The sequence below is a fragment of the Crinia signifera genome, chromosome 2 (genome assembly GCF_055691185.1).
Source record: "Crinia signifera chromosome 2, ASM5569118v1, whole genome shotgun sequence".
Classification (NCBI taxonomy): domain Eukaryota; kingdom Metazoa; phylum Chordata; class Amphibia; order Anura; family Myobatrachidae; genus Crinia; species Crinia signifera.
The window spans coordinates 25,507,651-25,520,384 of NC_139218.1; the positions used below are offsets into that span (position 1 = coordinate 25,507,651).

Sequence of the window (12,734 nt, forward strand, 5' to 3'; positions counted from 1 at the left end):
GCCGCGGAAGGGACGCGGGAACGTTCCCAAAAAACGCGGGAGGTATGCTTTAGGGTGCCTTGACTCAAAAAAGTTTGGGAACCGCTGCCCTAAGAAAACATGAATATTTATCTTATTTTTAGGTAATAAAAGAGATGTATTAGGTGTAAAAGAGATGTATGTTAGTTAAGCACTTTTCAGTCTGAGAACTTAACCATTTGTGTTCATTATTGAAACAAAAAGACACATGCCGCAGTTATTAGAAGAACGTCATAAAAAAAGGATTCGTCCTAAGGGCAAAAAGCTGAAATGACAAAGCAAAGCATGTTGTGTGCCGACTACTAAGCTGTTGCATGAAGACGCCAAATGTTAGCAGCAGGAAAAGTAAAGATTGCATGCCAAACAGTTATGTATAAATACTTCATTTATTTCAGGTATATTATTTTGCTCAGTAGTACATACAATTTGAGATCCATTAATGTCCAACACTGGTTTTATTTGCTCTATAAATTAGTAATATGTGTTTGGCGGAACATCAAACGTCTGAGAATACTGTCACACCAGAATAGGCTTTTCCAGCAGTGTACAAATGTCACACGTCCTAAAACATACACAGTCTGTGCGCATCAGGAATGCTTTATCACAGGACTTCCCTTTTGTAAAGATAGCATTCAGGAAAAAAAGGACCCAGTACTATATACTTTAGCTGACCCCTACCACACCCTGTCCTTTATACATTACATTCTGAACATTAATACTGCAAGCTGATCATTTATCACACAGACGTTACACGCATACAATCCTATCACCCCCGGGGTGGCTGTCTCCATTGTGTACTGATGAAGGCACGTAAATGCTCCTATGTACAACAAACGGTATGACTACCTTACAGCAGATGCCACGACTGGTATTATTATTATCGACATGATGGAATGGATATGTTTTCTGTACTCAGGTGAAGAGTGCAGCTGAGCGCAGGTGAAGCAGCGAACTATTAAGTGGGATGATGCTTAACGAGTTAAACGCCAGTAAAAATGACGGCTTCTGCAATGTACTTTCAATCTGAGCTGTGACAGTTTTTCTTTCACTTTGAGCGGTGAGTTTTTAGCCCACAAACCCTCCACCCAACCCCCAGTCCATATCTGCTCCTACCTCCGATCGCTGTCTTCACAGCTCCCTCTCTCCATATACAGCAAGTTGAAAACAGCTGTGTCCCTGCAAAAATGGCTTTCTCTTTCTGTTATGACATCTTTTGGCACACACAGGAGTAATTTGGTCTTTCAATTGGCCTCTAGTGGACACTGGTTGTACTTCACCTCATAGAGGTGAGGAGTAGTTAGCCTTTTATATATAAATATGGCACTTTTATTAAATTAGTACCAGCAAGACAAAGTCATTGGGTGTAGCTGACTTGTTGGCACCACGTTATAATGTGTATTACTGCCATTTTAAAACATATTATGAATAGTCTATTTTATGGTGAAAAATCATAAATATAGGGAGAGATGTATCGAACCTGAGATAGAGGTGATGGGGAAATTGCCCACAGTAACATAACATTAGAGCTTCTAGTGATCATATCTAACAGTCTATAAAATGACAGTTAGGAGCTGGCCTACCCTCCCTCATGTCATTGTAGCCCCGCCCACCGCTGTGCAATGCCTGAAATACCAACATTGAATGGCAGGGGGTGTGGCCATGATGACAATTGAGCGTCTCTGTAGCTCCATCCCATCACACCCCTTTCTTGTCCCATCATCAGCTCCGCCCCCCTGCCTCACAGAACTGTTTGCCTTCTCCCGGAGAAGGCAGTCAGAACGTAGGGATGGACATTGAAAGCCCACCATCAATTGATTGGCGATAGCCCAGGGATGCGGAGCCAGGCTGCCCGATGTTGATACATCAGGCAGCTTCGCATCCCCCATAGAAACCTATGGGGGATGCGGCCGGCGGCACTGCAGGGGGGGGGATCGCAGCAGGGATCTGAGATTCCTGCTGCGGTCCCCCTTTGATAAATTTGGGGGATACTTAATATTTGCGGCTAAACCCCGAAAACGGGTGTTTTCGGGGATTTAGCCGCAAATATGGTTTGATAAATGGGCCCCTTTTTTATCACCTTCTAGAAGATGATAGATAATATCCGATTGTTGCCAATAGCAACATCCCATTTGATATAGCGCTCCCATCTTAGTACATTTCCCCCTAGGTGTCAGTTCCACGGTAATTAGAAAATTGTTCTACTTTTAAAGATCCCTATTACTACATCCGAAGTCCTTCTTCTCCCCTTATATCTCTCAATAATTTTACGTTGATAAATATACATTTGTACAAAAATATAAAGTAGCTTTCCAAAATAAATGACCTATATCCATATTTAAAAAATGAAAAATTCTTTTTTTTTTGTATTAATAAAAAGGTAAATACATTTCCCTTCACAGAAGGTTATAATACAAGTGATGGGAAACTTGGCCTCCGAGCATTTCGGGCAGGTCACGCTGAGACTAGTTCCGCCAAGTGCACGATCACCGCTATAATGGACGCATATTGTGCAAGTTAAATAAATGGTATTGTGAGACTACTAGGGGGGAGGTCCAAGCCGCTGTTCATCCAGATCTCTTGTATAATCTGATCTCTGCGTTCTATCCTTTCTGCCAGATCAGCGGAATCTGCCCTGTTATATAGGGGGCGCGACGTCTTACACAGCTCGTGGAACTCCCGGGAAAAGTGAGACTTGGTCGAGGCCTCGTCCTCTCCTGCCTCACTGCTAGAAGAGTCTGTCCCCTCGCAGTCTTTTTGCTGCACAACTTGTCCGTTGGGTTTCCGAAGTCTGCGTCGGTCGTTCCTCCAGGATATATGGATGACTAATGCGAAAAGGGTGAAGATCAGTCCGATGCAAACGCTGGACACAAAGAACAAGGCTGCAGTCTCCGGGTGGTCTGCAGATGAATGAAGAGAGAATGAAATCATAATTTTCTATGCTAGATCTAATAATAATAATAATATTAATAATTGTATTTATATAGAGCTGGAACATACTTGAGATCTACTTTTGTGTCAGTGTCTCGTTACTACACCCACAAGCCTGACCTGTCAATCATTTTAGCAGCAGCAGTAAATGGTTCAGCAGAGCAACTGTGAAATCACGTCACAGTGCACACGGGATACGGTCGTTTGGTCGACAAGCATAAGGTCGACAGTCATTTGGTCGACACCACTAGGTTGACATGCTGAAAGGTCGACATGGGTCTAGGTCGAAAGTTCATTAGGTCGACACAGGCATTAGGTCAACATAGGCTAGGTCGACAGCTGTAAGGTCGACATGGGTTTTTCACAGTTTTTGACCTGTCGTGTCGACAGGCGGTATTTCATGCCCTACCATCCACTAGGGCGTGGTGGGAGAATAAAATAGTGTGCCGAGCGTAGCGTGCAAGGGGACGCAGTGCACTTTTTCCTGTGTCCATGTCGACATTCAGGACAAAAACCGTGAAAATCCCCACGTCGACCTTTTGTCTGTTGACATAGCCCACGTCGACCTAATGCCTGTGTCGACATAATGACCTGTCGACCTTGTCCCATGTCGACCTAGACCCATGTCGACCTTTCAGCATGTTGACCGCGAGGGTACACGGATTACTTTACATGTATTCTGCTGTGCTCGCCACGCTTCTGGCTCGTGTTCCGCGTCCCCGCGCGGGGCTCGCTGCGCTCGCCACGCTTTGGGCTTGGTGGCTCGCTGCGCTCGCCACACTATCTAAGATCAACTCCACGCCGACATGGATAGAGGGGGTATGAAAAAATCGGAGGATGCGTACTGCCGCCGCTCGCCACGCTTCGGGATGGCGTGGATACTGGGGGTTACATCTCATTGTAAGTACCCATCATATCTAATGGCATGGGTGCTTGTACAATTAAAAATCGCATCGCATCCCATTTGCTTCCATGCGATGCTATGTGATATTTAATTGTACAAGAATCACATCGCATCGCATACCACTAAATAAGGTACACGATGCCATGGGATGGGCACCGTGCTAGGAAACAAGTACCCAAATAACCTCACAATGTCATGAGATAACAGCCAATAACCTGTGAGGGTGCAAGGTGCCGGCAGCGTGTAACATCACTCAAACCCACATCCCCATGAGAGTGGCACAGTGAGGTCACGCCAGTAGCACAATGAGGTTCTACAAAGAGCAGTGAGGTCACGCCATTAGCACAATGAGGTCATACCACTAGCACAGTGAGGTCATACCACTAGCACAATGAGGTCATGCCAGTAGCACAGTGAGGTCATAGCACTAGCACAGTTAGGTCGCCCCAGTAGCAGTGAGGTCATACCACTAGCACAGTGAGGTCATACCACTAGCACAGTGAGGTCGCCCCAGTAGCAGTGAGGTCAGGCCAGTAACACAGGTTGGGATGTATTAATATACATCGCCGCCCTTCGCCTGCCAGCCGCCGCGATGCTACCGCATATGTACTAACATATGCGGCTAGCATCGGGTTGCGGTGACGGAGACCCCCGCGATACCTGTAATGTTGTGTGCGGGGGTCTCCGTCACATCCCGGCGGCTGTCAGTGTCCCCCTGCGTCTCCTCCCCCTGCAAGAGGATGTCCTCCCAGATGTGACACCTGCTGGGGGAAGAGGAGATCGATGGAGGAGGGGAGGGGGTGTCGCGCGGACGGCGATAGGGTACGCCACCCAGAGGAGCCAGGCGGAGACGGGGCGGACGGCTAATGGTACATAGGAAAATGCGGTAAAACCCCCGTTTTACCGCATTTTCCCTTTAGTACATCCCGCCCACAGTGAGGTCAGGCTAGCAGCTCAGTGAGGGCAGGCCATGGGGTTATACCAGGGGTCCTCATACTATTTTGCTCTGGGACCCCATCAGGCAATGAAAATAATGACGGGATCCCAGCAAGTTACTGCAGAAGGTCATCACATCACATGTGTAGTCAGCAGACAGCACATAAATGGCAGCATTGTGGAGGCACAGAGTGATGGGAGGAGTCTAATATACCATAACCCATCACATCACACGTGTAGTCAGCAGACAGCACATACATGGCAGCATTGTGGAGGCACAGAGTGATGGAAGGAGTCTGATATACCATAACCCATCACATCACATGTAGTCACAGTTAAAGTGTTACTGGAGAGGTGGTGGAACTCCTTTCCCATAACACCGAACCCTCCTCCTCATTAGGCAGAGACTAGACCAGTGCCAGGGAATTTTGCCCCACCTCCAATAAAGGGATAATGGTCTCACAAGGAAGGAGTGTGGTCACACAATAGTAACTCCATTTAAAACTACAAAACACAGTAGTACAATCATATACACATTTCAATGCATGTAGTGCCCTGAAATCACAAATCACACAGTAGTGTCCCTTTGTAGTGCTGCTTATACACATCTGTCACTCCAGCTCACTGTCCATGTCCCTCAGCAGCTCCATGCCCTGTATCCCTCCAGCACCTTCCCGACCTCTGAGTCCCTCCAGCCCCCTCTCACCCTGTCTTCAGCAAGCACAGAGCCTGCTTTTAGTGGCCCTTCTTTACTTCTGCGGTGGTGACGGTATGACATCACATACGCCGTGCCAGAAGAAGCCGACGCTGGGACAGGTTTTTCTGTTGAAATTACTATTCAGGGCTGTGATAGAGGTGGAACTCAGTTTCCCCTACCATTAGAGGTGGTGGAACTCAGTTCCACCCAGTTCCCCCTCACTTTAACCCCTGTGTAGTCAGCAGACAGCACATACATGGCAGCATTGTGGAGGCACAGAGTGATAGGAGGAGTCTAATATACCATAATCCATCACATCACAGGTGTAGTCAGCAGACAGCACATACATGGCAGCATTGTGGAGGCACAGAGTGATGGGAGGAGTCTAATATACCATAACATAACCCATCACATCACACGTGTAGTCAGCAGACAGCACATACATGGCAGCATTGTGGAGGCACAGAGTGATGGGAGGAGTCTAATATACCATAACCCATCACATCACATGTGTAGTCAGCAGACAGCACATACATGGCAGCATTGTGGAGGCACAGAGTGATGGGAGGAGTCTAATATACCATAACCCATCACATCACACGTGTAGTCAGCAGACAGCACATACATGGCAGCATTGTGGAGGCACAGAGTGATGGGAGGAGTCTAATATACCATAACCCATCACATCACACGTGTAGTCAGCAGACAGCACATACATGGCAACATTATGGAGGCACAGAGTGATGGGAGGAGTCTGATATACCATAACCCATCACATCACACGTGTAGTCAGCAGACAGCACATACATGGCAACATTATGGAGGCACAGAGTGATGGGAGGAGTCTAAAATAACAGACAACTCAACAGATTGTCCAGGAATCAGCCTCCATTATCCGCACCCATTGTGTACTACAATTTTTTACCTGTGTACTTGCACTAAAGCCACGCCCCCAACAGTAGGGCAGCCGTGTCTGGTGCAGGTATATGATGAGGAGTTTGCTGCATTGAACATGCCCCCTTCTCTCAATTGCTCACAAAAAGCAGACTTTCCCCCCCAGATGCATTTTACGATTACATTTACATCCGACCCGAAATAAGGCCCTTAACTTACCTACGCAATACTAGATTCTGCTTATTACGTACAATGCTTATTGTTATTTATGTATACAGTCGCTTCATTCATCTGTCCCGCAGTGAATCCATCCTTCTGCGCATGCTCAGGTCTCTGGGAACATGGCGTCCACTCCTTAGTCTTGGGGACATCTCTACTTCAAATTTGAAAATCACCAGGAAAATGGCGGCATGCCATTTTCCAAGGGAGTTCTATATGCAGCGCCATTCACTTGGGACTCAGAAGTATAATTTTATGAGTGCAGGGTGTGCAGTGTTGCCCCTCTGGACCCACACCTTGCACCCATTATAGACGATGAATATCCTGTGACTTTTCGGTGTGGGAACAGACCTTACCTCTGATATAGGAGTAGGCAGCCAGGAGGTTAGTGAGGAACAGCCCCTCAGCGCTGGGGAGGCGAGACTCCGATGGCTGCAGTTTGATATCTGTTGTGAGACAGAAAATACACAAAGTAAATGACTTGTGTCCGGCATGGAGTCCTGGGCTGAGTGTACACGGGATGAAGAGGAGTCAGAGAGGAAGGAATGTTTGTACTTATTGCGCTGAAATGAGGCGTAGCGAGCGGAATATAATGGAATGAATAGCACATACTGATCATACCTCAGTCACAAGCATATGTACATAGGTAAAGGCTGTAAGCTCCGGCAGCATAGAACACAAACTGATCATGCCGCAGATACCATCATATCGCCCACACATGCTGTAGCGTTAGTACATGCCCCACACCATAAATCAATGAAGGTCATTGACAGGTTGCTTGCTTTGACCACCGTTCTCTGTCCCTACCCTGCAAATGTAAGTACTGATTTGTAAATAAACTGTGGCCAATGATTCAATCCCACATACGGTCTCTGAGCATGATTTCGGTTGGGGGGTGGGAGTGAGGTTACAGAAGGGACGCAGCACACTGCCCTCTCCCCCTTAAAACAACTGCAATCAATCCCTGAGTACAATTCAGTCAGGGGTCCTGCTGCATGTAGCGATGGGATAAAAGTTCAGCTTGTCCCTCACCTGTATCTTATCCTGACCCTGAGGCCCAAGGGTCCGATTCAGACCTCACCGCACGGCTGTGAATGTTCAGTTCAAACACCGCCCCGCTATAGTGAAATCAGGCCTTGCAAATGCATATATCCACCTGTGCTCTCCCTTCAGATATAAATCACCACCATTTTAAAGCAAGATTTCGTCAGACAACAATGACCCTGCTGCTGCAAACAGTTGCTCGGGATCTTTGAAAATGCAACTGAGAATAAGTGGAAAGGGGAATTCCATGCTGCTATAAAATCAGGAACATGAAACTACGCCCAAAAATACATCAAAAAAGTTTAGCATCATGCCACAAAAAATTATTTGGAGCTAGCTCTGCATTTAGCCTGCAAACTATAGCAAAGGCCACCGTGTAGAGCCGGGATTGTCCTGCAAAGGATTATGGGTAACAGGAAGTGATCATGCAGGGATTCTAAGAAGGTTTCAGTAACGTAGACATACAGCAAATGGAACAATATGAATGAGATAAAGCACAATTCTTGACCACAGACGTCAGTACGTGAAAGTCTTACAATGCTGTGATGGCTGGTAGGGCATTATACGCTGCCTGACCTACAGATGTACAGTCATTGCCAGTTTATGTAATAGATACAATCTTGCTGGATTGGTAAATATTTGCTCACACATTACCGTTGTGAATTGTAACAATGGTTACACTCACCGGTGTGGAATTAGTATTTGTTTAATAATCTTTAAAGATAGCAAAGTTTGTATAAAACTAGACTCCAAGGTGGGTGGAAATTTGTAAGCATCTGTGAAAAGATGGCAATGACGCATTTGTAACAGACGCGCCACTGGTCGAATCATCCCTATGGTTGTTCAAAATGTCTGTCAAAATAAGCTGCTGTAGCCTCTACTACTACGCACGGATTTGCATTGACAGGCTGAGAACACCCTTGAAATTATCGCGACAGGCCTGTTTTTTTTTTTAAAGAAAATGCCAGTTCCTCCCACAAACGCTCACTACCTGTCACTTATACCCCTTTAACACCGCACAACACGGGTCGGACCCGGGATCGTAATAACGGGTCTGACCCAGCACCGACCCAGTCCGGCATATTCACACTAAACCCGGGTCACCCATTATACAGAGGGTGACCCGGGATTATCCCTGCTCATAACCCAGGTTGAAATGCCAGGTTGGTCGACCCGGGTTAAAAGTTTTGGTGCTTTCGTACCACACCTCGAGCCAGGTCAACACATCAGCAACCCATCAACAACCTGGCTCGAGGATACAGTAATAATAACCCGGGTTTTTGCATTGGAGCGCATAAAAACCCAGATTTGCAAGCGGTGTAAACACTCTAAACCGGGTCTTGAGACCTGGGATTTCAACCCATCAAATGTTCCGTGTTGGACCGGGATTGGGGTTTAGTGTAAACGGGTAACCTGGGTCAATGCGACTCAGGACCCGTTCACTGCAATGGGAAAATTTGGCGCTGGGAGGTGCGGTCATCTCCCAGCATGGGCTCAGGCCCCGCCTCTGGTGAAGTCACCTAACCGGCATTATGCAAGGTGGAGATGCTGGTGTAAAAGGGGTCATAAAAGGGGTATTAATCCTCCCTGCGCACATCGTTGCTAATCAATTGTCTGAGTGGAGAGTGATAAACTACTAGCCAATCAGCTCCTAAGTGCCATGCCCTGACTGTGTTTAAAGAATGAAAGTTAGGAAGTTAGGAGCTGATTGGTTGGTAGTTTATCTCTCCCTAGCTAACATTAAACTACAGTCATCTTTACAACAATCGTGATTCCAAGTATTATATTTTTAGTCCCAATCGATTAAGAACTTTTTGTCTTTTTTTAATTGGAATAACAATTTCCATCTATGGTCAAGGATAGCATCCCCCCCCCCCTCCCCCCCCAAAAAAGAACAAAAGTGATGATATATCAAGATAATTACCATATATGCCATCGCTCTGCTTCGAGGGGGGTATTACATTAGAAACCTTGGGGTCAACCTCTTTCAGAATGATTTTGGGAACTATAAACGGAAAAAAAGAAAATATTGCACATGTGTCTTCTGTGAGGTCTTAGCATTTGCCATTATATTTGTGCCCAGGGGTAAGGTGGCACGGGGCACTGACGTTAAGCATATTCCCCCAGGATGGGCAGCTTTGAAGTAATCAACCTAGCAAAATCAGCTTTTAACTGTCTTTTTTTTTTAAACAGCCTATAACATGGTAGCTAGGAGCTGATTGGCCAGTACTTTTTCAAATTTTGCAAATTTCGCAGTTGCGGGTCAACAAGAATAACTTGCAAGTATCTAGCAGGTATGGAAATCATCTTTGGAACGTCTACATTGTTCCACTCATATTGATACAAGATAAATGTGGACATTTACACTTAAATTCTACATGGTGCACCCGTACATACCCAAGGAATAGCAAGGGGAGAGCCAGAACCTGGAGCTGAGGTATAACTAGGAAACTATCAAGTAACAAAGTACCAGGAGGAGAACAGAGCATTTATACCACCATATATTATTATGCACAATGACTGAGGGTGGATTATATAAACCTGTTTACTTACCACAAGAATAATTTACAATAAGATATTTAACCACACCAGGCAGACACGGACTGCCAAAATTTTCATCGCTGACGACCATCCTGCACCGCTGTTTCCCATAACACCTCTGCGCCAGGACCTCCAGCGCTGAGTACGACACACAGTCTGTAGGAATTGTAAAGCCAATAGAATGTTATTAGACGCTTAATCGTTTAATGATACATTCAAAAAATAATGGTCATGCCTTTTGCTTGCATGGCATCCTGGGTAGTTTCACAATAGTTGGCTACCTCTTGTGTAGGGCCATAACCAGGGGATTATAAACGGGATCCCTTCCCCAGGGCTGGCTCGAGGGACACTCCATACGAGCGGCCACGCTGGGTGTTTAATCCTGAGGGCGGCCCTATTCAGGGACGGATACAGGGAGAGGCAAGTGGTACCTGGGCAGCATGGGATCCGTGCAGTCCGCAGTGTCCGGAAAGAGCCGAGTCAGACTCAGGCTCACTCAGAGCCATCCGGAATGCCCGCTCCGCGGCTGCACCCACAGCCCCTGGGTGCTTCATGCTGCCCAGTACTACCTGCCTCCCCCTGTATCCGTCCCGGACTGCCCGCTGCGCAGCTGCATCCACAACCTCGCCCCTTCCCACACCGAGTGGGAGCAGTCATTTTGGAGCGGAGCAAGTTATGTCAGTGGGCTTCCATGATTTATTTAATCTGTGTTCCCAGCATGCTTTGGTCACATAATCCATGCACACATCAGTAAGATTTACAATTACACATTTCATGCGCTGGCATTAATCCTGCAATGCTTCAGTAAAAACTCAGAAACACACTGTAGCTGCCATTTCACATGTAGATTGTGCAGAACTGACCTCTTTTAAGCAACATGTAACCGTGGAAGAGAATTGTACTATTCCGATTATTACAAAGACTGAAAAGGTTGCTGAGGAGAAATAAATTTTAAACAGCCGAAACAGTGTTTTTCTGACCACTTAATAAGCACTTTCAGGCAGGAGTACTAATTAAATGATAGTTATTCCAGTAAATTGTAGTTCCCAGCCTCAAGTTTAAAAAAAAAAAAATTAAACAAAATGAAAAAGGATCACGACTGAAGGGATAATCATTATCTTAGAAAGTTGCGGCAAGATAGATTTTTTTTCACCGCAAAATCCCCCCCCCCTCAAAAGAAAATGATTGGTATCGTCCAATAGTAATAAATAGGAGTATATATGTCACAATGGGATGCCCACTACTCAAGTATGATATCAGCCATGTGTTGCATCCACGGTTTTGCCCAGACATGGTCACACCTGAAGAAATGGTGTCCAACTATCCAGTGGTGGCTGCTGGGATTTAATCTTCTGGCAGCCCCTGGGAGGAGTGGCTGAGCCTGGCACACCCTCTCTGTTGCTACGGCAATCTTGACCCTGTCTCCTCCTCACCTGGCACTAGGAGGGCAATCCTAAACAGATTACTCAGCCACGGGTGCAGGAAGACCATCTCCCGAGGAACACATGCCAGCCACCACTCCAGAAATTATTTCCAGCGGGGCTCTTGAAATTTGGTGTTCTCTCAGGAGCATATGCCAATGGGTTATTGAAATGTTTCCAAGTCAAGTGGGCAAGTTGCGGACTCGATGATGTGATGACAGCATCACCATGGCCCTTGCCCATGTCACCAGTCGCAGATGGCTGACCTGCGATGATGCACGCTCCCACCTGGACCTACCCCCCTCAGAACCAGGAGAAAATGCAGAGCGATGTTTAGGCAACTGGTTCTTCTGAGCTTAGTAGTACATTCTCCTTTCCCAACAGATTTCAGGAACCCGTCTGGCTGTAGAGGAGAAGTGATTCTCGTACATCCTACCACACCCTAACAGAAGTATTATCTTCACCTCCCCATACCCAATACAGAGAAGAATCAGGCTACGGATCACTATACTGACCATACGGCGTCGGTTGGTCCATCTCGGTGGGACAAGGGTTCTTCTCATTGGTGAATCTGCCGTAGACAGCTGAGTAGATATTCAGTAACTTAGGCTCCTTGCAGTGGAGCTTCAGCTCCTGGTTTTCACAGACAGATGTCGATTTGTATTCAGCTAAAAACGGAAGAAGCTGCTAAATAAACAGTCTGCACAAATGTTAACGTTCTGCATAACACGGCACGGGGCGCAGCACGCTAGGGCTGACCGCAGGCGAGATGCAGTGGAAATAACTATCTGGATATACGACACATCTGCACAAACGTTCCAGATAGAATTTTAGGTCATCGCACAATAGACGTCTACTCAAAGCCAAGTGTACAGTATATAGCCTGGTATATTTGTGTAGGAGAGCAGGAGACCTGAACATGTTACTTTCATGCCCCAGACTGAGGTTTCGGTGGTTGGCAGATGGGCGGCCTCCTATAAAGAGACCAGTGTTCCGACCAATGCAAAGGGCAGTATACAGGGGCTTGGTTCGGCAGTGAAAAGGTAAAAACAGTGTGTAAGGCCGTAGGTCATCCCCAAATGGTCGACTTGCGCAAGGTTGACACAACGAAAAGGTCAACTTGAAAATGGTA

The 12,734-nt window shown here is 46.5% G+C and overlaps 1 protein-coding gene across 2 annotated transcripts in view; it reads right to left on the reverse strand.

The window, feature by feature from the left end:
* Window positions 1-384: 384 nt before the first annotated feature.
* The window catches only part of EVA1C (eva-1 homolog C), an 83,664-nt gene continuing 71,314 nt past the window's right edge, over window positions 385-12,734 (reverse strand). Inside the window, exons 4-8 of one of the 2 annotated variants that reach the window (XM_083171827.1) lie at window positions 12,118-12,270; window positions 10,194-10,337; window positions 9,565-9,645; window positions 6,953-7,042; window positions 385-2,915 (exon numbers count right to left, since the gene is read on the reverse strand). In XM_083171827.1, coding sequence (XP_083027953.1) covers window positions 2,533-2,915; window positions 6,953-7,042; window positions 9,565-9,645; window positions 10,194-10,337; window positions 12,118-12,270 — 851 coding nt within the window. In that variant the 3' untranslated portion in view covers window positions 385-2,532. The remainder of the gene's footprint in view (window positions 2,916-6,952; window positions 7,043-9,564; window positions 9,646-10,193; window positions 10,338-12,117; window positions 12,271-12,734) is intronic. The other variant, XM_083171828.1, reaches the window with a different exon arrangement.